Source organism: Pangasianodon hypophthalmus, chromosome 6, assembly GCF_027358585.1.
Source record: "Pangasianodon hypophthalmus isolate fPanHyp1 chromosome 6, fPanHyp1.pri, whole genome shotgun sequence".
Classification (NCBI taxonomy): domain Eukaryota; kingdom Metazoa; phylum Chordata; class Actinopteri; order Siluriformes; family Pangasiidae; genus Pangasianodon; species Pangasianodon hypophthalmus.
This window is the reverse complement of record NC_069715.1, coordinates 20,402,376-20,426,648: the sequence shown is the minus strand read 5'-3', so window position 1 is coordinate 20,426,648 and position 24,273 is coordinate 20,402,376. Positions and strand designations below refer to the sequence as shown.

The 24,273-nt window shown below is 38.7% G+C and overlaps 1 protein-coding gene across 3 annotated transcripts in view; it reads left to right on the top strand.

Moving 5' to 3' along the window:
* Positions 1–12,931: 12,931 nt before the first annotated feature.
* The window catches only part of nectin1b (nectin cell adhesion molecule 1b), a 165,812-nt gene continuing 154,470 nt past the window's right edge, over positions 12,932–24,273 (top strand). The window contains exon 1 of one of the 3 annotated variants that reach the window (XM_053235185.1): positions 12,932–13,671. In XM_053235185.1, the coding sequence (XP_053091160.1) occupies positions 13,617–13,671 (55 nt within the window). In that variant the 5' untranslated portion in view covers positions 12,932–13,616. The remainder of the gene's footprint in view (positions 13,672–24,273) is intronic. The other 2 variants (XM_053235186.1, XM_026913745.3) reach the window with 2 other exon arrangements.

Genomic DNA, 24,273 nt, shown 5'->3' with positions numbered 1-24,273 from the left:
TATATATATATATATATATATATATATATATATGCAAGTAATTTAATTGTATTACAGGAGGTAAAATTCTTTAAACTCTATTTTTTTTTCAAGTTAGGCAGATGAACTCAATTTAGAGGTGCAGTCCACACAAACACACAGAGTAACTGTCTGAAAGCCCAAGGTGCTGATTATTCTTATCACTGGTGTTGACAGTGGTAATCTATTTCCGTCATGCTGCTGTTTCTCAAGAACATGGCAAGCTGGAGGTAAGGGGTGGATGATTGAAATGTTGGTGTTTTCATTTTTTTCATTAAATTAAATTCTTTCATTAAATGAAACTCCAGATTTCGGATAGGTTAGAATTGGTTTATTTGCAAAATGTAGCCCACTAACTAGTTAGGGAGATCTTTGCAATGTCAATGTCAATATCTTGTCTGAACATGATAAAAATGACCAGTGAAAATCAAGCATTAAAGAAAAGAATTAAAGAACAGGTCCATATAATGTCCTTTTATTAGGATTTTTTAATTGTTTTTTTTTTTGTGCCAGTTATTGAATTAGTATGTTTTATATAATTTACAATAATTTTAGAGCATTGCTGTTTCCAGATCAAATGGCAAAAATAGTTGCAAAAATTTTTAATTGCAAAAATTTTGTCTTTAAAAGTATAATCTGAGATAATTTCTGAGAACAGTCGTGATAATACAAACCTGGAGTCAAAGACATGCACGCAAGCTCAATATACTCTAGGTATGTTGATAATCATGACCTTTCACATGTGTAAAGAATTAACTACGTGTGAGAGATGTGGCAAGTGTGTCTATCCTGTTATGAAATATCAACAAGAAACAGGAAGCAATCTGACCACATGGTAAAAATATTGATCAAGGGATCTTAAGTCTAGGAGACCCCTTAATAAAAGGTTTAAGAATGTATTTATGATGAAATGCACTAAAGAAACAATCATTTATTAATTAATACAACTAATGACAAGTGCAGACACACTGACAAATTAGAAAAACCAACATAAGGTGTTTTAGTAAGGTGTCGGGCCAATACACGTCACCAGAACAGCTTCAATACATCTTGACATAGATTCTACAATTGTCTGTGCTGTAGGGATGAATGCCATTTTTCCAAAAGAAATTCCCTCAGTTAGTGTTTTGATGATGGTGTTGGAGGATACTGTCAAACATATAAGTTCAAAATCTCCTATAGGTGTTCAGTTGGGTTGAGATCTACTGACTGTGAATGCAGTAGCATATAATTTACATAATTTTCATACTGATCAAACCAATCAGCAGCCCTTCATACCTTGTGGATTAGGGGCGAAATGCAATGTCGTTATCTGTATTCGTATTAGTACCTGTTTAATGCTTAAAATATTGTATATATCTGTTTTTGTATTCAGATTTAAACAGGAAGTTGGAGTGGTCTGTACTGGAAGATTTATTTTTATGTTAACCCTATGCCCTAGAAACATTGGAAAACACTGAACAAATGGCTGATAAAATTACACAAATTATAACAACAACTATCAATTTGCAGAACATTATTCAACTCCTGAACATTACTTTATTCAACTCCACCCCAAGGAACTTTCTAGAAAACCTTCTATCTTCTGTCTAATGTAATCGAGTAAGCAAGCTAACAATGTTTCAAAACCACAATGTCTTTCCCAAACCAAGAAACTGTTATTTAGGCTACAGTTGACAATAATAGCCATCTAAATAATATTTGTTCTGATTAATTTAGTTTTTTAATTCCAGAAAGATCAGAAAAGTTTGCTGGACACAATTTTAGAATCTGTTATAAAACTGGGATTCATTTTTAAGTGGAATTTTATTATAATACCTGTATGATTTTCTGAGAACATTATCTTTTTAATAATGATATTAAGAATCATCATATAAGAATGACAAAAAAAAAAATTAAATTATTAAATTATTAATTAAAATTAAACATTTTTGGGAGAGCCAGAAGAGATATGCTGCCATGTGCACAGCACACGTTACACACGTGAGCTATATGGAGCAGCAATAATACACTGTATGAAATATATGAAAGCACATTTCTTTTGTTTATGCAGAAATATGGTAGAAATGTGATATTATTCTGGAGCTTAGTAAGGCAGTCAGGCTAAAACTGAATAGTGCATCTCCCATTAGTATCATGTTAATGACCTTGCTCTTTTTTTAAGTTCCGTGTGCAGGGTTGCCAGGTTCTACATATAATGTCTGCGTATTGAAGATATATACTGAAAAGCTGAAATGCACACCTCTATTAACTTGTTTGGCCTGAATGAGAAAAAATCACCTAATAAGAAAAAGAAGAGAAATACATTTTCCTATCCCCAATAATTTTTGGCTAGTGTCAAGTCTTTTGTGTAATTTTTGAGTTGCAGTAGGGAGGGAATTTTGCTGAAACCTGATGTCCCTCCCCACAAGCTTGCTCATGCAAATTTTGTTTTTGTTTAATCCAGCGGGATCCCGTTGCACTCAACTAGCAGGAAGCTTTCTGGCAAACTTAAAAAGAAATTTGAATAATGTATTTTTTTATTTGGGTAACCCCTACTGTGGATGGGGGCATTGTCTTCCTGGAAGAGACCACTCCTATCAGGATAGAAATCTTTCATCATAGGATAAAGGTGATGAATCAGAATAACTTTGTATTAATTTCTAGTGACCCGTCCCTCTAATGGAACTTTGTAGGGCCTGGGTTTGGACATACTGTAGATTCCTGACCTGAATTCTTTTCCCAGTCTGGCCCTGCTGACCTGAATCATCAACCTTTAATCACACATGAAATTTGCTCACACCACCACCCCAAAAGAAAGTTTCACCATTCAACTCATATACAATATAATATATTTCCAAAGGTTTGTGGAAATCTGACCATCACAACCATATGTGCTTTTTGAACATCCTTTTCCAGATTTAGTCCCCTGTTTGCTGTTATAATAACCTCCACTGTTCTGGGAAGGCTTTCCACTAGATTTTGGAACATGGCTGTGGGGATTTGTCCATTCTGCCGCAAGACCATTAGTGAGGTCAGGCACTGATGTTGAGCAAGAAGGCCTGGTATGTAGTCAGCATTCCAATTCATCCCAGAAGTGAGGACACACTGTGCAGGACACTCAACTTCTTCCACACCAATCTTGGCAAACCATGTCTTTATAAACTTGCTTTGTGCACAGGGGTATTGTCGTGCTGGAACAGGTTTGGGCTAGGTAGTTAAAGTGAAGGGAAATCCTAATGCTACAACATACAAAGACATTCTAGACAATACTGTGCTTCAAACTTTGTGGCAACAGTTTAGAGAAGGCTCACATGGGTGTGATGGTCAGGTATCCACATACCATTGGCCTTACAGTGTATTTTTCAAGATTTCTAATATGGTTTATACAGTTTACAATATGTATAAGCTACACTGACACTCAGGCAACTCAAACTGGAAAGACTTACAGAAAAGAACTAATCAAAACTAAAACTAAAAAAAAAACTAAAATAAAATTTAATATGAACATGTTAAGTAATAATCACAGTAGAAAAGCACCACCAAAAGATAAGTAACATTTATATTTTTTCTTGCAGGAGCAACATAACATGGGACATGCCATCAAACTCTATAATTATGTAAACATAGTACACTAAGTGAAACTAACTGCACACTAAGTAGTAGGCCTAAGTAAATTTCCCAGTGTATCTTATTTCCCAGTTTATTAAGATGCTTTTAAAAACACTATTTAACGCACATAAAATCCACCAGTGCAACATTTGTGGGGTGTTTTGTTTATTCATTGTATCCCTTCACTTTTCCACTTTTCAACTTTTCCCTGAACAGTGGAAAAGACCCAAATTAGCTAACCATGTTTGGAAAATGATTGAAAACATGTACATGATTACATACAGTATGTAACTAACTAACTAACTTTTTGTTGCTATAGTACATCTTATGTATATATGCATTACAGGTATGTGTTATTTATTAGTCCTGACAGTTTTATATTTATGAAAGAAAAAAAAAAGAACCCAATCATATGTCATTTTTCCTACGTCAAGTTTTTTTTTGGGTCAAAATCCTGTTTGATGCTGACCATGCTCCCTTAAATGATATCACATGTTATTAGTAACATAAGTTATGAGTTTCAATTAAAAGGCTAGAAATTAGATGCTAATAAATTATACTGTCCCAAGTTACCTGATGTCCCAATATACCTGAATACACCCTATATAGAATTCTCAAATTTGATATCAAAGAAATGTAACTAAAAAAAGTTTACATATATAAAATATACATATTCCTACCCTACTATCTGCCACACCATAAATTTTTGGTATTACTTTTTTGTTTGTTTTGGCATCAAAATAATATCAACATTTTTTTTTCTTTTATTGCAAAAATACATGATACAGTAAAGCCTTTAAACTAGCAACATGAATACATTCACTTTAATAATCTTCCTGCATGCATGTATACTGGAATTTTGTTTGTGCTCAAGGAATGCAAATTAAATTGGAGCCTAGATTTCTGGTGTTTTGGGGTGCATATTTAGGATGCAGCAACAAAGTAGTCAAGATTCTACACAATACCTAAAACATTAAAGACATGTGGGAATAGGAACTAGGAAATGTGTGCACTTCATAGTAAATCAATATGAGAGTGTCATATCTACACAAACACAAATATCATGTTTACAGTCACCACATCATTTCCATGTGTCCTGACTCAAGCCAGCAATCCAAGGTACCTTAGCTGAAGGGGTTCCCCCACTACACAACTGGAAATCAAAGGACAACCAGCCTATACAGTCAAAGCCATTCTCACCTCTCACCGTCAAAAGGGAAGGAAAACTCCAGTATCTGATTGACTGGTAGGACTACAGCCAGGAGGAAAGATGCTGGATTCTTGCCCACACTGTCCTCAACCCACTACTTTGCAGTGACTTTCATGCCCGATACACTGAGAAACCAGGACCTTGTCCCAGAGGTAGACCAAGAAAGAACCCTGTTCCTTGACTGAGCTCTTACAGGGGGTGGAGAGGGAGAAGGGTAGTCTGGTGGATGTTCTGTCATGTCTACGCTGGAAACGGCATCAAAATCCATATCCCAGAATGCATCACAAACTACAACTGTGGACTCCTTGTTTTGCAAAATGGCATTTAGCACCACCTCTGGCCACTACAAGTACTCCGTAATGCCATATGGGCTCTCTTGTGCCCCCTCTGTCTTATAGGGTCACATCAATGATGTGCTCAGAGATATGCTGGGGAAATTCATTGCATATATCGATGATATTTTGATTTACTCGCCATCCCAAGAAACACATGAGAGCAATGTGAAACAAGTACTTCACTGACTAATGGAAAACCACCTATATGTCAAGGGCGAGAAATGTGAGTTTTGCGTCACGCAGATCTTGTTCCTGGGCTATGTCATTAATCTGGAAGGGGTCTTTGTGGATCAAAGCAAAGTTGCAGCCATCAATAAGTGGCCAGTTCCATCAACTATCAAGGAGCTTCAATGATTCCTTGGTATTGCCAATTTTTATTGCCATTTCATCAGAGGATTCAGCTCCATCACCAGTTCCCTAACCACTCTATTGAAAAAATTGCCAAAACAGCTAAAGTGGAATCCAGGTGCTGATCAAGCTCTGAAGAACCTCAAGGAAATGTTCACTAAAGCACCCATCCTTGGGCATCCTGACCCGATTAAACCCTTCATAGTGGAGGGAGATGCCTCTGACACTGGAGTGGGCATTATCCTTTCCCAGAGGTTCAGGGAAAAACCCAAGCTACATCTAATGTCTTTCTTCTCATAGAAACTCACTCCTGTGAAACTATGATGTAGACAGGGGCAGATTAAGGTCTAGGCACCTAGGCTGAAGGATTTCAAGATCCACCCCCTCCTCCAACCACAACCTAAAAACACACTTGAGTCAAATCCACACATTTTACCATGTTCTACCCAGCTCACTCCCTTTCAGTGTGTCCTTTGCTATCAACCTCTCTTATTTCCATGGGATGCTAACTCCATTGATTCCCCAGCAGTGGATGAGTAGTTCAGGCAGAGCGAACAGGTGTGGGAAACAACACACCAGCATCTAGAGCAAGTTGCACAGAACAACAAAGAGTTCACTGAAAGACATTGGACATAGACTCCTGAGCATCAACCTTGGGATCAAGTCTGGCTTTCCAGACCTGACCTCAGAGTCAGTCAAGGCTGCCGCAAACTCACTCATTGCTGCATTCGTCCGTATAAAATCCTGAAACTTCACCTATTCACAGGAATGTCAACAACACTGCCATATTTCCTCTTATTTCCACACACACCATTGGCTCAGCTCTGTTCTACATCTGACGTACCAAGCCTTTGTTCTGATTGCTGTTCATGGTTTTGATTCTGGATCATCATTCTCGTTTGTGATTTTGTCTTGACCTTTGATATCCTGTTTGCTCATCACCTGACCTTGTGCCTGCCTTTTGAGTTTCATTAAACCTAGGGTTTTGGATTTGTGTTTTGCATTTGCGAGCCTTTTTAATAAAAAGCATTCTCCGCAACTCTCACTGTCTCTATGGCCAGAGAGAGAGTCATCTGATATTAAGCCAACGAGCTGATTTTTCTCATTGAAAACATAGAAAATGTAGAAACTAGAAAAAAATCCAAATCTAGTGTTTGTATGTATAGGCAACTGAACATCCAATTTCCATCAACAGGAGTCTCATGTCTTAAAACATAATCATATGGGAGATGTAGGTTTGCGACAAACGCAATCTAAGTTATTGTTTTTTTTTTAAATGTCTGAAGTTCTCTTGTATTTGATCGTTTTGCCCTGAGAAACACTGGAAAACACTGAGGAAAAACAGAGGTAGAAATGCTAGCACTGTCTGTGAATTCTGGTTCATAATTCATAATTGTTCTTAACTAGATATGTGTGGCGATTGTACTTTTTTTTTATCTTACTATCCAGTTATTATTTTTGTTTCAACCTGTCTGTGAAATGTTTTAATTGTAAATTTTGTAAATCTTTCTGGATCGGTTTCACCAGAAGTATGTCCAGTCATGATCACTCAATACACTCTCATCTTGTGTACCGGACATTGTAGTCAACACTAACGATGAGGTGTTGGTGATCTTGGCCCTTTGCAGGGTAATGTTGGGTGCTGTGAGAGCACCGAGCCAGTCTGGGCAGTCACTGTGATCACATGAGCTGAGGACAACAGAGAAAATGCAGCATGTGGACAGCGTACAACAGGATCATGTGTTAACACTACTGGAGCACAGCTAAATAAGTAGCAGCTAAATAAGTGACTCAAAATCGAACTGCATCTGTAACTGTGAAATAACACTGATGCCTAAAATAGGAGGGCTGTTCATCCGTGTTGCCATAAAAGAGACGGCAAGTGACTTAGGACCAAAACACAAACGAACAGGTTCAGTTCTGTAAGTGTTAGAACTTTCCCCAGTCACACTAGAAATGACAGTGCTAGTTCTGGTTAGATGAAGACCAAAATCTCTAGCCATCTCTGGTGGAATTATTGATACTTGTGCACCAGTGTCAATCAAAAATCCGCATTCATAATCATTCACAGTGATTATCACATACAATCTGTTATCCTGCTCATGCATAATTGGCTGCAAATAGGCTCTCACATATCTAAATGACATATGACATATCTAAAAAGAATGTGCAGCTCGAGGGGGGGGAGGCAGAGGCAGAGCATCTGATTGGTGCGAGGTGCATTGTACCAGATGAATTATTTGCCCCGCCACCTCTGGCAAGATAGCCCCGCCCAGTGGTTTAGGCTGAGAAGCTCCGTAAGTCAGAGCGCATTTCCCACTCACTGCAAAAAATAACATCTTAGCAAGTGAAAATATCTTGAATATAGTCAAATGTATCTAGTATATAAGATTACCAAATATAAGATTACCAAAACATATTTCTAGACATTTTTACTCATTTCAAGATTGAAATTGTCTTGTTCTGTTGGCAGATCATTTTTGCTAATATTAGATATTTATTTCTAGAAAGAAGCAAAATTATCTGCCAATAGAACAAGAAAATGTAAAGTTTGAAATGAGTAAAAAATGTCTAGAAATAGGTTTAATAATCCTATATGTTTGTTGTAATCTTATAATGGGGAATACTAGATAAATCTGACTATATTGAAGATATTTTCTCTTGCTAAGATGTCATGATTTTTGCAGTGCTCTGCTTTCTCAAACCATCAGCCCATTGATTACCAGGAACCTCAGAGATGGACCTCATATTGTACATTTCCATATTGACAGTCAACAACTTTACGCCAACACTCAGCAGTGTCCACAAAACCATGAATGATGTCAAGAAGGCCATCGGTACATTTCTGTACCGCTCTAGCCGAAATGAGTGAATGCTTGTCTTCAAAGTTATTATAATAAGCTTTCAATTTCTCCACTTCAGTGGGCAGAAATATCTGAGAGCATATGGCAATGACATCCAAAGGATGCAAGTTGTATAATTGAATTTTACGTGTCATTTGAGTCAGGAATGGACCCATGTCCATTTCTCTGGGAAGTTAAAATGCCATGCGATCTACTTTCTCACTGGCTGGTATTTTATTGTTACTTTTACCTCCTCATCCTTTTTTGACCTTGCCTCTTTAATTACCATCAGGGCTATCTCAATGGTTGCTGAATCTAAGCCAGGGTCATCTGAATCATCATTGGAGGATGACGAATCCGGAGACCGTGTTTTTGATTGCCTGTAAGGCCATTTAAGAAGATACAGCTTCTTTGCTTTGGAAGACAAAGGCAGAGTCTGTTTTTCCAAAATTTCAATTTTGGCTTGGAGAGAGTTAATGGAGTGTTGAGACTGCTCACAAGTTTTTTTGAGCAGGGATAGTGGCTCCTTCATGGTTGGCACACTCCCGCGCAGGCTTAGCGACTAGCTCATTGCTCTCATGCTTTTTCTTATCCCTATCTTGTGTTAGGAAATCATGCCACTGTCTGAACACCAGCACCACTGCTCATTGCGCTTGGCGCATTTATTCAAAGCAGAAAAACATTGCTCTGTACTCCACTGTTCTGGAATACCAAGCTCTTTACATAATTTAATCTTTTTCAACTTATCTAGCATTTGCCCTAGCTCCCTCTCAAAACTGAGATTATCAGCAAAAGGCAAGGAGGACTCAAATAGGTGAGGAAGACTCTCCAACACCCTTAGGATCCTGATTACTTCTTGCCATACTTGTATAAAACAGTGCAACTCATTCGGTACTGAGAAACTGCGACTGAACTATCATTCAAAATCTTATTTTAGCTAGCATCAGACTGATTCTATCATCAAGCAAGGTCTTTGACAGGATGGCTCATTCACCCTTGCTGGCGTAAGTTTGTCAGGACCACAGGAACAGGATCACTGGGTCAGATCAGACAGGTGATGATGCTGTCTGTCATCTGGGTCGTCACACCACATGGATGGAGAACATCACTGTCCCACTGGAGTTGCCAAAATTGTTGTAAATCGTTCTGAATCAGTTTCACCAGAAGTAAGATGACTGAAGAATCAGGAGACCAAGAGCCAGGGTATAATAAAAGAGATGGTTTATTGCAAGCATGTGTAAAGACAGCCTGGATGCTCTATAGACTAAACAAAAATTGGACACAGCAGGCTTTTATACCGACGTGTGCGTGCAAGAGGACCATGTAGATAATGCCTAAGGCTAATTTGAGAAAAACATAGGAGAAAAACATAATTAAGGACAAAAACATTGTGACCCAAAAAAACAGATACATGTACATTATGAGCGAAAAAAGGACAGACACATATGTATCACGAGTAAGCAAAAATCACATTAAATTCATCTTAAATGTTTAAATCACGTGTCTTTCATCACATAATCATGGAAAAAAGAAAATAATCTCACATAATGAGTTTAGTTGCTTCTATTTCTCAAAATATAAGCAAAATAGCTTATAGCTTATAAATTTATTGCATCACAATCCTGACTCTTTGTATTTCAAAGAGTATGCACAGATGCAAGGAAATAAAATTTATGTTATGTTATTACACATGTTATTATTGTAAATAATGGCACATACGTTTCTTCGTTTGAGGATATTTGTACACAAACATATTATATGTTTAGTGCAATGCATTACTGGTATATGTGCATTCTCATTCACTCTGCTGTGGTCAAAAGTCTTCAGTGTACAACAAAAACGAATAATTGTACAAAGAATTGACCTTGCCATTCCAATACTTTCAGAGGGGACCGTATAGGCAACATGTATATCGGTAAAAGTTCAGAGTATTACACAAAGGTTCCAGTGAAACAGAACGTGTTGGACAAAACCCACTGGATATTCAAAATGCTTGATGATGTAATAGTTGTAGCCAAACTATGACATTCATTCCATCTAAAGTTTTAAAATGTAGATGAGCTCCTTCTCCTTATGTTTCCTCACTCCCTTGCTCCCATAAAAACAACTCACAATGCACATAGAGATGTCATTATTGTAACGTCCATCGCTGTTGAAGTGTCTTACCACTGAAAAACAGAAAACCTTAATTCTGATGGAGCTAAGGTGCTCGATAAAATGGTCCGCCGGTGTCCTCTTGGATTTTCCAATGTACAGCTGATTACATCTCTTACAGGAAAGAAATAAACAACTCCTGCAGTGATGCTTGAGGAGCGATGGGTAATAAAAAATGATCCTTTTTTGGCCTGTCATTTTAGTGGCCGTGGTAATAAATTTGCATGTGGAACGTCTAGAAGGCATGCAAGTGTGCCATAGATTCTATTAGCTTGATCGTTTAATTCACTCCTGACAAGCATGTCTTTATTGATTTTGTCCAGTCTATGGGAGATGAGTGAAGGTTCCTTACAAAGGGAATCAGTCTCAGGATCGTCCTGGAGGATTTTGAAGATTTGAAGAATTTCTGTCACTGTTTTATTAGTGGGATGATAAGTGAGCACCACAGGAATTCTCTCTGTCCTGGCGATGGATTGTGTAGAAGTCAGTGTATCCTTGCTTTCAATAGTGGTAACACTGGCCATGGCACGATCTATGACATTCTTGAGGAATCCACAGTTGTAAAAAAAATAAAAACTGCACATTTCCTTACTTTTATGGAGAAAATCTACATTCTTACTGCACATATGTTTAGGTCTCATTAGCTGTGAATAAAGAACGGACTTTTTGCAGTGCTTAGGATGTGAAGAGCTATACTCTAAGTAGAAATGAGAGTCTGTTGTTTGGTAATGGATGGTGGTTTTCAAAGTGGAATCTATTGACTTCAAAGTTATGTCTAAAAATGCTATGCTTGAGCCAGGGGGAGCAAGACTCCATGTAAATTCTAGGGCTGGGTGAAATGTGAACAAAGAGGAAATAAAAGCTAGAGCTCCTCAACTGTGCAGTTAGCAATGCCAAAGATGTCATCAGTGTGATTAAGAAATTGTATTAACTAAGAAAATAGTTAATACAATAGAGATTTTTAATGAGCCTAGAAAAAAATTGTTTTTCAGTGACTGTAATTGTTTTTCAGGGACTGTTCAATGTTTCCAGTGAAACAGAAGCATACAGAGAGAGAGAGAGAGAGTGTCACACACACACACACACACACACACACAGAATATCAGCAAAATATGCAGAAGCTAAACAATTTAAAGCTTTAAACATCACAAGCAGCACGTTTAAAATTATACACATTGACTTTGTATTGAATGATGCCTGGACTAGTTTCTCAGCAAAATGTACAGAGAATATTTAATATTTGGCTATATTTCTTTAATATGCTGTTTAACTGATGTTATTTACAATGGATTCAAATTATAGACCAGCGCCAAGATCCTCAACTGTAACTTTTGGTCTCACAGAAAAGCAATCAAACTCTAAGAAAAAATGAGCAGCCTTATGGCTGTCAGGTTTATCAATACCCAATATCAATATTTGTATTTTATTAGAATTTTGGATAAATATTTTTATTTATCCGAGCTATGGCACAGTCTTTCATTTTACGTAGCTGTGCTGTTGAATCTGCGTGAACTAAAGTGAAACCCAACATCAGGTTTCTGAACTACATGTATATAGTACTAAACAAAGCAGGAAATCAATATGGAGTCTAATACAGAACATGTCCCTACTCGCACTAACAAAAGAAAGGTCTGTCAAGCAAGATTTAAATCAGACAAGAGCTTTGTTTTCAAGCCTGTCAATACAATATCATGGTCAATAGGCCAAGATAAAATACTTACTAAAGGTGAATGAGTGAATAGTGTCAAATGCTGCATTGAAGTCCACTAGTACCAAAATGGACACATATCCACAGTCTGAGACAAAAGGTCATAAGCGTCTTTGATTCTGTAATTAAAATACACCACACTTAAGATATTTCTTCTCCAAAATCCTAGATAGAAAAATGTGTTCGAATTGGACGGTGATTGGAGAGAACAGAGGGGTCAAGATGTGGTCAGTGAAATTGAAAAATTTATGGCCCAAGCTGCTAGACTGCTGAATTTATAATAATTATTATAATTTATAATAAAATAGTTTTAAAAATGTTTAAAATTTAGCTTAATATATTTAAGATTACACACCCTTTAAAGCTTGTAAATTAGGCTAGTTTACAGAATATAGACAGAATATCAGACATATCTGGTACATAACAAAAGAAACTGGTGGCAGCCTAGGAAACTGTCAACGCTTGGTCCACCTATTAGCTATCAGTTATCACTTAATAACGAATCATTACTTGGTGATGTTTTTTTTTTACTTGGTATGGAAAAATTAGATTGAAGAGCACTCCGAATGGCTGCTCCATCCCTACAGAAAGGGTCCTTCACTGTTCTCACTGTAGAGGGCGTGGCCTCGCGTGGAACTGAGCTATAATCACTTCAGAACGGAGCTTTAGCTAAGCTACTACTCTGCTGTTGATGACGCCCCCATGCTCCGCCCTACTGTATCACGTCACCAGATTCGGATCTCAAGCTCGCGCTGTCCGCTACATCAGTTCAGGTGATCCAGCTTCATCTGAATCATTCTGTCCCGCTTTTCTTTTCTTGAGAAAACCTTCTTGGAAAAAGAGCAGGACGCAGTTTTGTGCTGACATTCGCAGACAATCTCAAAAGAAGCTTATAATCCCTGTTTCCCTAAACAAGGGTACAAAAAAAAGGGATTCTCAGAAGTTCGCGCGTAGCCTACTATTGGGCAGGAAAGAGGAGACAGAAAGGCCTGTTTCAGTGCCGGAAAACAGGGACCTGGGGTTCAGAGGCACTGACGCATCTAGAGCGACTTGTTAAGGTGGACTGGATCCGTCTCCTTTTCTATCCTGGCACACCAGAGAGCCAGAGGAAGAGCAAAGCGGCAACTGTCTAGCAGGACCTCCTGAGCTAACAGTTGCGATCTGTTTGAATTCTGTATCTCTCCTGGACTTATCAAGTTGGCGATCCAGGCGAAGCTACATGTGGTGTTGATTAGCGGGGCTTTGTGGCGAGCCCATAGCACAGGGAGTCGTACTGCAGGCGCTGGAAAGGCGCTTCAAAGTGTGTGGCTTTGTAACAAATATTTATTCCGCTCAACTGATCATCAGCCGGAGCTGAACTTGGTGTATTATCCTCAAGTCCACAGGATTTTCAGTGCACGGCTTACACCATGGCAATGCAGGCCAGTTCATGGATCCTCTTACTGGTTCTCATGAGAACACCAGGTAAGTCCAGTTGCGCCGTCACACTCCTATCACAAAGCCACTGAAGGTGAGAATGTGCTAAAGAAATCATGACCGAGTTTTTTTTTAGGCGAAATGCACTGTGAGTGAGTCTCTTAAAGCCAGCTGAGTGTATGCGCGTTTGACATGAACTTGAGAAAGAAGGGAAGGATACGGTAAACTGAAATATATCAGATTTAGGAGCCAGGCTGAGCGCGAGCGCGAGCCCTCGGGATTGGCATTCAGAGCAGGAGGAAGATGGCGACAGTGATGCGGCACGACTCCACTAAACATGTGATAGCCGTTAAGAGATACTCATCTGAAGAAAGGATGATAAAGATCACTAATAGGAAGTCAATCATGTCGCAAGATGGAGTGTTTGGAGAGTTCTTTCCATTGCTCTTCAGTGTTCTTGTGTGTTAATGGTTCCCTTTTTTAATACACTAGTATGTATATATATATATATATATATTATACAAAATATTAAAGTCATTCATTTTTCACACACTTTTCTTTGGATAGTTAGGGGCACCTCTGATAAGGAAAACACTTTACTGTATGGACCTTTAAGGATTCTCCTAGAAGGACCAACTAAAGAACTCGGTAGGGTGAAGTTGGAAAAACCTGATGAAATATTATTATTATTATTATTATTATTATTATAGCTATTATTTATAAAGTGTGTTAGTGACAGATTAAAGTAATAGATGGTGTGCATTAAAACTATTACTATAAGGAGTCATCAGGTTTGGATCTTCTTGAATCTGTAGTTATCTCGTCTTCAGATCAGCTTCTGCTGGCCGTGCTTCATGTAAAAATGAGAACGCGGCACATGAAACACTGAATGTGACTCAGGTGTAGTATTCTAAAGGGTTGAGATATACCTGGCATTTGAGCAACGCCGCCCAGCTGTCGCTTTCCCCCGAGACTTCATCAACAAACCCATTTTCCTTAACGACGCCACTGTTAGGCATCTTTTAATAAACCACTTTTTATAAGCACATTTCTCAATCAATACCACACCTCTCGCTTTGACTGCCAGTGCTGTAAACAGAGTGAGGTCAAGGCAGCTCATTGGGCTTGAGAGGACTTGCCCTCAGCTTCTCAGTCAAATGTAAATGAATCTCATTTAACCCTGGACAGCTGATTTCTTTGTACAAACAGACGTGAAACGGTGGACGAAGGATGAGTCAAGCTCATTAAAGATTGCACCCAGTTTTTCTTCTCATGCAGTCGTATCCAGCGTATTTGTACTAAAATGAATTAAATTTTACAAACTGGTCTTTATGGGCTTTTCAGCATTGTTTCTCAGCATCTGTAATTCTTTGCTGAGCCACAGCCTTCCCTCTCGCATGATTAGTTCAAGCCATTCAAATTACAGGCAATTTGTTTGCAAGCTCCGACTTGTGATTTCAAACTGTAGAAATGTAAATCCACACACAGACACAGCTGGGTGAGGCTGTGAGCTTGCACAAAGAGGCAATGTCTGAGATCTGTACAGCTTGATCTCTGAGTACACAAACCTGACCGCTCCCCATTGTCAAATCCAGCACATTGAGGATAGTCTACAATAATAATTTGTACAAAGCACATATTTAAATCGTCAGGATGAAAACTGCCTCCTGTCCTTAGCAGCTGGAGAGGTTCATTTTTTTTGGCATATAGTCGTTATTTATCTCAGAAACAGAAATTTGTATCAGAGTACAGAAATTGCACAAAAAAGTATGCGTTCACATAAGTGGTGGTGGATAATATGGTCATGTTTTGTGTTTAAGAGACGTGCTGTATCGCAGAGTAAGCAGTATTTTGTAGCTGAGAAATAAAGCAGCTTGATGAAATATGTGAACATGCTGCATCTTGTTTTACCACTCACTGCATGCTTCAGCTCATTGGGAAACATGGTTACAGGATCTTTCTTTTAACTCTTTGTAGAAACAGATGGGTTTCACACACAGAAACATTAAGCTCAGTCTTATTAAGGTTGTATATATAATCAGGATAATATACTTGTGATTTGTTCAGTAATTAGGACTGGGGATTGCACTTGGCATGCTCGTCTGTTGACAGAAGGGTTAGAGTCAGGCCAGATTATTTATGAACTAGATATGGTCTGTTTGGCAGATGTTTTTTTTTTTTTTTTCCCAAATTAAACCTCCATTTCCATTTTCAGTTGTTCTTTAAAAAGGAAATACTAAATGCATATATTTTTAGTCCCTGTCATGCACCTGGCACTGTGTTAGACGAATCAGACAAATCATATAAGATTAAGTAGGAAATTAAGAAATGTAGGTTATCTCAGGCCAAGCAGATGGCAAGTGGAAAGATTCTTGGTATTTTCCTGATTTGGCACATCAGATGAAAATATCAGTCAGCCTTTTCTAGGTTTTTGTGTTATTGGCTATGTCTACTCTGACAGAAATAAAGACTGCTTTTGCTCGCAAAATTTTTCCTTGGTCACCATTTTGGGTATTTTTCATCATTAAGTTTTATATCATGTATCAGTTCACTAACGTGTGACATTTCAAGGTTTATCTGTGCGTTTTGGAAGTGGTCAGGTTAATCCTCTGAGGGCAGTCTGATGCAGTTCCATAAAGAAAATTGATTTAGACCACATGTTTTAATGCATACTGCTTCAGCTGTTTTTACAAAATATGAAAGAACTCTGCTTAATTTGAACAAAATCTTGGATAGCGATTAAACCCTTTCTGTGAGAAAATGTTACAACAAATTACCTTCAATAACCCTATTACAATTTAAAGACGTAATTTTTAATATGGAAAAATTTTGGAATTTACTTTTGGTTGCAACAATGTGTGCTGGTATTGAGGGTCTTTCTTTGATCAGAAAGTCTTGTCTGATTTGTGTGGAGATGATCTTTTGGCTCATGGTGGAGATCAGGATTAATTTCTGGCGAAGACAATCACATTTTATGTCCTTTGAAGCTGTTCAGTCAGAGAGCTTGTGAGGAGAAGACAGGGATGCTGTTCTAACTTTTCACCATGCATTTATTATCTCTTGCTTGCAAAAGCAAGGTTCGAGTGGTGTATTTAATTTGTGGGTCTTGCCAGGGTTTTGCATGTTGTCACGATAAGCATTATCATTACCGATACCAGATAATAGAGACTGTCTTCACAGCCTGCACAGGAAGGACAGGAAGTTGACAGTTATAGTCAGCGCTGATTGGCAAATGTGTAACTTGCTAATATTATATGACATTTGTGATACCTGCCCTTTACAAGCAAATACAGGAATTCGTTTCTCATGGGAAAAGTGCTGGTTTATTAAAGGCTTATGCTGAAGGCTAGGATTTAGTGAGGGTAATCAAGTTCTAATGTCTTTTGAAGATGTTAAGTCAGTGAGATAGAGAAGCGGAAAGGGGGAGATCTTCACTGTTCTTTGATTACCATTTGACAGAAAAATTTATGTTTGAATAGCATTTGTAATTTGAGTTTTGGCAATCTTTTACTTTGCTCTGAGGAGCAGTAGATAGTCGGATCACCGAGGCAGCACACAGATACAAGACAACAAATGGGGAAAATTCAGGGGGACTGGTTGTGTCGCACTTGTGTTTACTCTTCCTTACAAGCAAACACAGGAATTCAGTCATTCACCTTCATGACAGTCATTCAGCTTGAGGTCAAAGATCGGGCCTATTAAAGTGAAGCTCTTTTGAAGTGCTAAGTGATATACAACCTGTTGTGACCTTTACAATAGAAGCCAGAACAGTAATGTCTGCGGTGTGTAAGAAGGTATTCAGAGAAGGGAGATTGGTCACATCTTCCACATTGCCTTTGTAAAACTGATTTAAAGAAAAAGTGACACCTGGTGCAGATGTTCACACAACTGGTATGTCCATTGCTTGCTTTCAGCCACTTTCATCATTTTTTTTTTTTTTTTTACTCAGTGAAGCCTGCTATCAGTGATGGTGGAAAAATGCGACACAGCGTAGACCTTTTTGATTATATGAACCCTTGTTCTTGATTCAGAGGTTTTGAAACAGTTGGAATGAAGTGCACGCTCTCTGCATCATCACATATCGAAATCAGTTCCCAGTGAACACTCCAATCAGAATTGCCTGTGCCTCTGCTGCTTCGAATACAATAACTCTGATTACATGTGTCTTATTTCTGTATATAATTAAAAACAGCGATTTCAAAAAAACAGCATGTAGTCCCATCACACACACACTATTTCTAATAATTTTTTCTCTTTCTTTAGGATAGCATGGGTTTATAACTCCTTTGTCATAAGGCATATGTCACTCATCAATTCAAGTAATGTAGCAGAAAATAACAGATAATAAAAGCTGATCATTTTAGCAGTTTGTTTGCTGATACAATATTTGTGTAAGTATGTGTGTGTGTGTGAGAGAGAGAGAGAGAGATTACAGAAGAGAACCTAAAAATATAAGAGAATTCATTCAACATGAGTTACCCCTTATAACCAGCTTCATCACTATCTGTTAAAATTATATCAGCAAGCTTAAGATACATCACATATGTTGGGCAGTTTACTGGATTGTGCTCATTTATCTGCTCAATTACCAGTAATGTATTGCACAGCGTATATGCCTTTGAAGGAGGATTTATATGTTCGACACTTGATGTATGCCAGGAATGGCAATGTGGATGCCTTCTTCAAACAGGAATGTCTGTGAGGTCTGGCGAACCTTTCACCAAGGTGAGAGGTGAAAGTCTTTCACTAGGGTGAGTAGGATCATCTCAGCCAAATTTGGAAGGAAAGTATCTACTGATTAGTAGCTAGGACGACAAACATCCCAAATGATAGTCCAGAAAATATTAATTATAATTAATTTATACAAAATGCAATTATTTCAAATGGGAATCTGTCTAGCTTGGAAGTGTAATCTAAGTAATAACTTGGCAATATGCGAATTTAACAAATGTCACCCTCTGCTCAGATTAGACACCATACGTGCTGCCTGTTTGGTGCCCAGAGTGTGAATGATGCTGCTTGTAAACTGAAAATTGCTTGCAGTTAATCAACTAGGTATTCCTCAGTATGAAAGTTACAACAATCAGCGCTTCACTGATTCATTGGATTGTTGATATATCTTTCTTGATTACTGTGTCACTGTTCTAACCACCCATTCTGTGTTAGCTACACGAGGAGTTCCTCTGGGTGTAGATGTGTGTGTTACAAAGTGTGATGTCTGGCAATTTATTGTTGGAATTGATTACCATGTCTTGCTGGCCCTAATGTAGGTATAATTGCTGAACAGAAACATCTGTTTTTGCTCTGAAAACAAATGGACAGATAAAGCATGGAAAGTGTTGACCAGAAACAGGTGTGTTTTCAGAAGGTCAGTGAGCCAGCAAATGAGTGAAAATCTGCTCTGCTCATCAGCCAGATCTCAGTGTGTGGTTTCTTAACCGCAAGGGTTGCTGGAAGGCAGAGGACCTTTTTTCTCACTGTTTCTCTTGGTCTGTTTGTCTGTCCTTCGAGAGAGAGAGCCAGTGTGAGAAGGAGATGTGTATTTGCCAGACAGTGACACATGGCGTGGCATTTGGCACAAGTTTCTCAGATGTACTGTTAGTGTGTTAAGTAATTATACAGACATTGAGATGGAGGGGAGGGTTGGATGTGCAATGCGAAAAACAGCTTGACCTGGCTTTTCTGATATGACTGGGTTAATTTCTTGCTGAGCTGTTGGAATAGTTTAGCTCTTGGGCAGGGAAGAGCAGCAAGAGAACAACAGAGTCCCAATTTGCCACACCGCATTCTTCTTGAACATTGAGGATTAAGGCTAAAATATTTTAACAGAGCCAGCATGCCAATTTTTTTGTCAATTAAAATTTATTTTCATTTGCTTTATATGCATTTCTTTTTTGACATGGAGGTGGAGATTTAGTTTTTAGATTAGCTCTGCTGTTCTTGAGAAATAGGTGTTTCCCCTGCATGAATAAACACTGAGGAGCTCCACACATAAACAGCAAAAACAGCAGAAATAATTAAGTGATTAAGTACAAGCATCCATTAAGTATCCATTTTCTGAAGGCTGCAGAGTGTGTTTAATGATGCAAAAATTAGGGACTTAGTAAGTTTGAAGTAGTCCTGAAGGTGAAGAAGTTTCTGTGATAGTCACCTCTCATTACGATCCTGTTGTTGAGGCGGACGTGCATTGCCTTTGAGCATTCTCTTTTGTGTGCATGTGTGTGTGTGTGTGTGTGTGTGTGTGGGTGTGTGTGTGTGCACGTGCACATTCTCAGAGGATGCGTGGCTCTACCTACGAACATACCATGCCCCCTTTGAAGCCCTAATATTCAAACACTTCTCAGTTTCTTACTCACTGAAAGTCAGCATGAGGCTCTCGGCTGTAGTCTCCAAAACTCAGCTGCAATTTTCTGCTTTAAACCTTTAAAATCTTGTTATGGTTTCCGCTGGCCGTAGAAAATCAGTGACCAAGATCCAGTCATGCTTGCGCTGTTCTGATCTGGTATTAGACTGATTTAGTGATTCTTATCTCGATTCAGAGATTAGATGGTTAAGTCCCTCACCCTTAGCTCCAGTCTGAATAGAGAGATCAGCTGTAGTGATGTTCAGTTATATCTGATTCATTTTTTTCCCCTTTTCGTGCAGATATATGATAGGCTGGACATTCCTGTTAGAATTGATTTCAGGCTTTTGTAAATAGACATAACTCATCCGTTCTCTTATGGTTCTATTTCTTTCTGTCTGAGTTTATTTTTATTTGTTGCCTCTCTGCTTCTTCTCTCTCTTCCTGCTCGTCTTTCCCTCTTCAGCCAGACCTAGGTTTGCTCAAACACAGTGCCTTCATGAGAACTGACATATTGGGGTGTGTGACTGCCCGTGGCTAATGAGTGACTAATCTAAACCACTACATCTTCAGAGTATGGAGTTGGCTGGCTATATTTTAACTAGAACGTGTTATTCTTTCTTACCATGCCATTCAGTTCTGTTGCTCACGTATTTATTTGCCATTTATTTTATGATACATTTCTGGCAGACATATTCAGGAAAAAAATCATTTCATAGACAGTAAACTGTTGTCGGTACAAATATAAACAGAGATGCTGGAAAATGTAATTAATCTCACAGCTATGAATTTAATATCAGTACTCACTTACTGGTAGAAATGTACTGTTTAAAGTTATTAGAGACAAATGGCTCACCAGTTGGCTCATTCCAGCTGTTCTTGTGCTCCCATATTAGGCAAAGTTAACCTGTGGTTGGCAAGCAGTACTCGAGTGAAAAATTAGTTTCAGGGTAGCAGCAGTTAGTTAGATAACTGGAACTTAACTTTCAAGAAACTGGATCATTCCTGGCCTTGTCTTTTAAAACCTGTGCATGCTTTTAAACTAAAACCAGTATAACCATGCTTCCGTCAGAAACAAGTCTTTTTATTGTCATGTTACTGGGCTGATATGCTTCCATTAGGGAAACTTGTCCTGTGATCACTAGTCTGGGTAAAAGCTTGTCAAGGGAATATGGTATAGAAAATGGGTGAATATAGCTGCCATTTCATTTGGAATGTGTGTATGGAGGTGGGGGGTGGGCGAACGGGGGGGTAGAGGAGAAAGAGATGAGTAGACCAGATGTGATCTGCGATGACGTGCTGTTGTTGTCATGAACATCTGGAGCCATGGGCTGTCTTATAATCATCACAGTCTTTGAATCCACCTGTCTCTCTTTTTCTGTCTTTATATCTCTTAGAAATGTACAGTTGAGGCCAAAGGTTTGCATACACCTAGTCTAAAGATATTCAGTCTTTTCACAGCTCCACACATTTCATGTTATCATACATTTCTATTGCCAAGTCAATTAGGGCCTCTACTTTGTTCACATCAGAGGTAATTTTAAAACAGTTGATTGGAGACAGATTTACTGTATTTCAGCTTTAATTCACTATATCAGAATTCCACTGGGTCTAATGTTTACATACAACAAGTTGACTGTCTTGTTAAACAGTTTTCAAAGCAGCGTGCTGCTACAGGCAGGTTAGAGAGAGTTGGGTAGAAGTACTGCTTAGAAAACACAAAACACAGCTTTTGTTATCCTTCATAGCTGTGTGTTTGTGAGCCCTTGTTGAGACCTGCACTGCCAAGATTCTGAACATGGACTTGAGCTAGATCTGATCATGCCTACGCTATTTCCTCCAACAAAGCGGCATTCTCAAAGCAACACCACCAACAAACTGAGATTTGACCTGTGGTAGTTGAAGTAGTTGAAGTGTGTGAGTGCGTTTTTCTTGTTGGATTTTTAGACTTGGACTAGCTATAGCATTAGAACAGACATTCAAATGACAGAGCACTGGGTAAAGATACAGGCTACAGAACACACAGGGAGAGAGATAGCCTGCAGTTTGGCATTGATCCTTCTGTGGCCCAGTAGTAGGGCTAATACTAAAGTAACCATTGTCATCAACTATTGATTTTCCCATTTCAGGCTGAGTGGTCCTGCACTGCTGCCTTGTAGAAGAAAAAGGCAGAATTGGCCTTAATATGTACCCACATATCCTCTAAATAAGTCTAGTGTTCTGTTTGCACGAGCAGCACCTCATTTGCTTAGCTTTCTTTTGCAAATGTTAAGAATTATTTTCTGGGTGGAAAGATGGGGAGGGGGAAGCTGTAGAGTTATAGATTTTATTTATTTCTTGACATCTTGGAGGGGAGAGAAAGAAAGGAGGAGGTGGGAGACTGTGAAACAAGTCTCTGTCAATTGCATTGGTAATATAAAAAGAAATAACCTTGGTTAATAGGACATATATTAATAAGTGGTGAACAGAACATGAGGGTTAAGAGAGGGGTTAATAGAGTAAATCAGCCTGTGCTGTAGGGCGTGGCTCTTATTTATCACAATAGAGCTGTGTCACCAGCAGCCCCTGTTTTATCTGTGACAGCCATTTGCACTGACATTTAAAAGGCTTGCAATATGATCCCGTGGGTCATGTGGTCTATGTTCAGGTTGTGGGGGAAACGGGGAAATGGCTTCAAGGATCAGTGGCACATAGGTAATTGAGAGAGCATGGCCTCAATTTGTCGTACTCCTCCTATTTAGACTCTATATCTACGTACCCACGATACACCATCCATGTGAAAGAAGGGTGATGTCAGGCATTAATCTTGCACTGATAATGAATTGACTTTATCCAAGCTCTCAGACACGGTTCCTCTCCCTACGGGGAAGCCAGAGCCGTAAGTACTCATTTTCTCCTAGCAATCAATGAAGAGTCCGCCCATCTGTCACCTATACTTAACGTACCCCTAACCTCTGATACCTAATTTTAGCTGTGTTGTGTTAATTATCTCTCCAACACTGTGTACTTAGTCCATTTTCTCAGGCGAACACAAAACATTTTTAAAATCATATTTATTTTACAGGTATTTGGTTATTTTGGCCAGAGAGTAGCAGTGTGTTTAAATATGACAATAAGATTTTAGTTCTTGACTCTTTTGGTACTCACTTACCATCTGTGAAGGGCTTTTAGTGCTTATTCGAGTAAATATTGCTTGTTGTATTGCACATAATTGAGATTAGGTTTTTAAATGTATTTCAAGCTTACATTGTTTTAAACTCAAAAGAGAACGTAGGGGAATAGGTCATTTACTGCTAAGTAGTGATCAGGAGATTAGGGTTAAAGTAGACCCCACCCTAAAGCCCTCCACCTATACTTATTGTAGAGTTCTCAATTCTCCTGTAATTAGTGTAGACCTAACCCCCAACAACCCCCCAACAGTCTAACAAGCGGTTGCATGCCAGCAGAGCGACTCGGGAGGTTAGAATCTGGCATGGCACTGGAAGACTTGGCACAGCTATGGCATTAACCAGTAAGAGAGCTAGAAGCAGCTTAAATACTGCTGAGAAAAAATTAATGGGGGATTGTTAGTGTTGGAGCCAAGTCTTTGGTGTTCCATAGACTGCCAAGTGTTATATCTGGATGGTGAGATGGAGGGTTACTTACTCATGCAGATAAAAATCCCACGCAGTGTCATGTGTGCTTAGCTAGAATCAATGCCGAACCATACTATGCCAACATAGCCTTGACCTCCTCCTCCTACACCACTGCTAGGCTAGCAGAATAATTACATTTTCCAACCAGAAGTTCTCTCTCTAAAGAAATTCTTGGCTTACTTTTGGTGCATCCATCACACACTCAAAGCAGCAACTCAGATCTCAGCAGCCTAGTTTGGCCTGACTTGTGGATCCTGCTTTTGCTATTATGAATCTGTGTAGTTGCTCTGTTAACAATTGAAAAACTCGATGTTGGAATGGCCAAACCGAACCGAGATGGTTTAAAAAAAGAAAGAAAGAAATGTGATTTATAAGCTCATACTTTTTCATCCAGATCTAGGCCTCTCAGAAGAAAATATTGAACCACTGGACCCAACCGTATTCATGCTACCAACTTACAAACCATGACGTATATGACTGAACAGAGTTTCCTTTCTTCATTAAGAAATATAATAATAATTGGATTTGTGTGTATGTGTGTGTGTGTGTGTGTGTGTGTGTGGACTGATCTACGCATTGGCTCAGTGGGGGATGGAGGCCAGAGTGCTTTGGGAGTTCTGCAGCTCTGAATGAGCCATGTTGGAAGCTTGACTCAGGTTCACTATAAGTGTG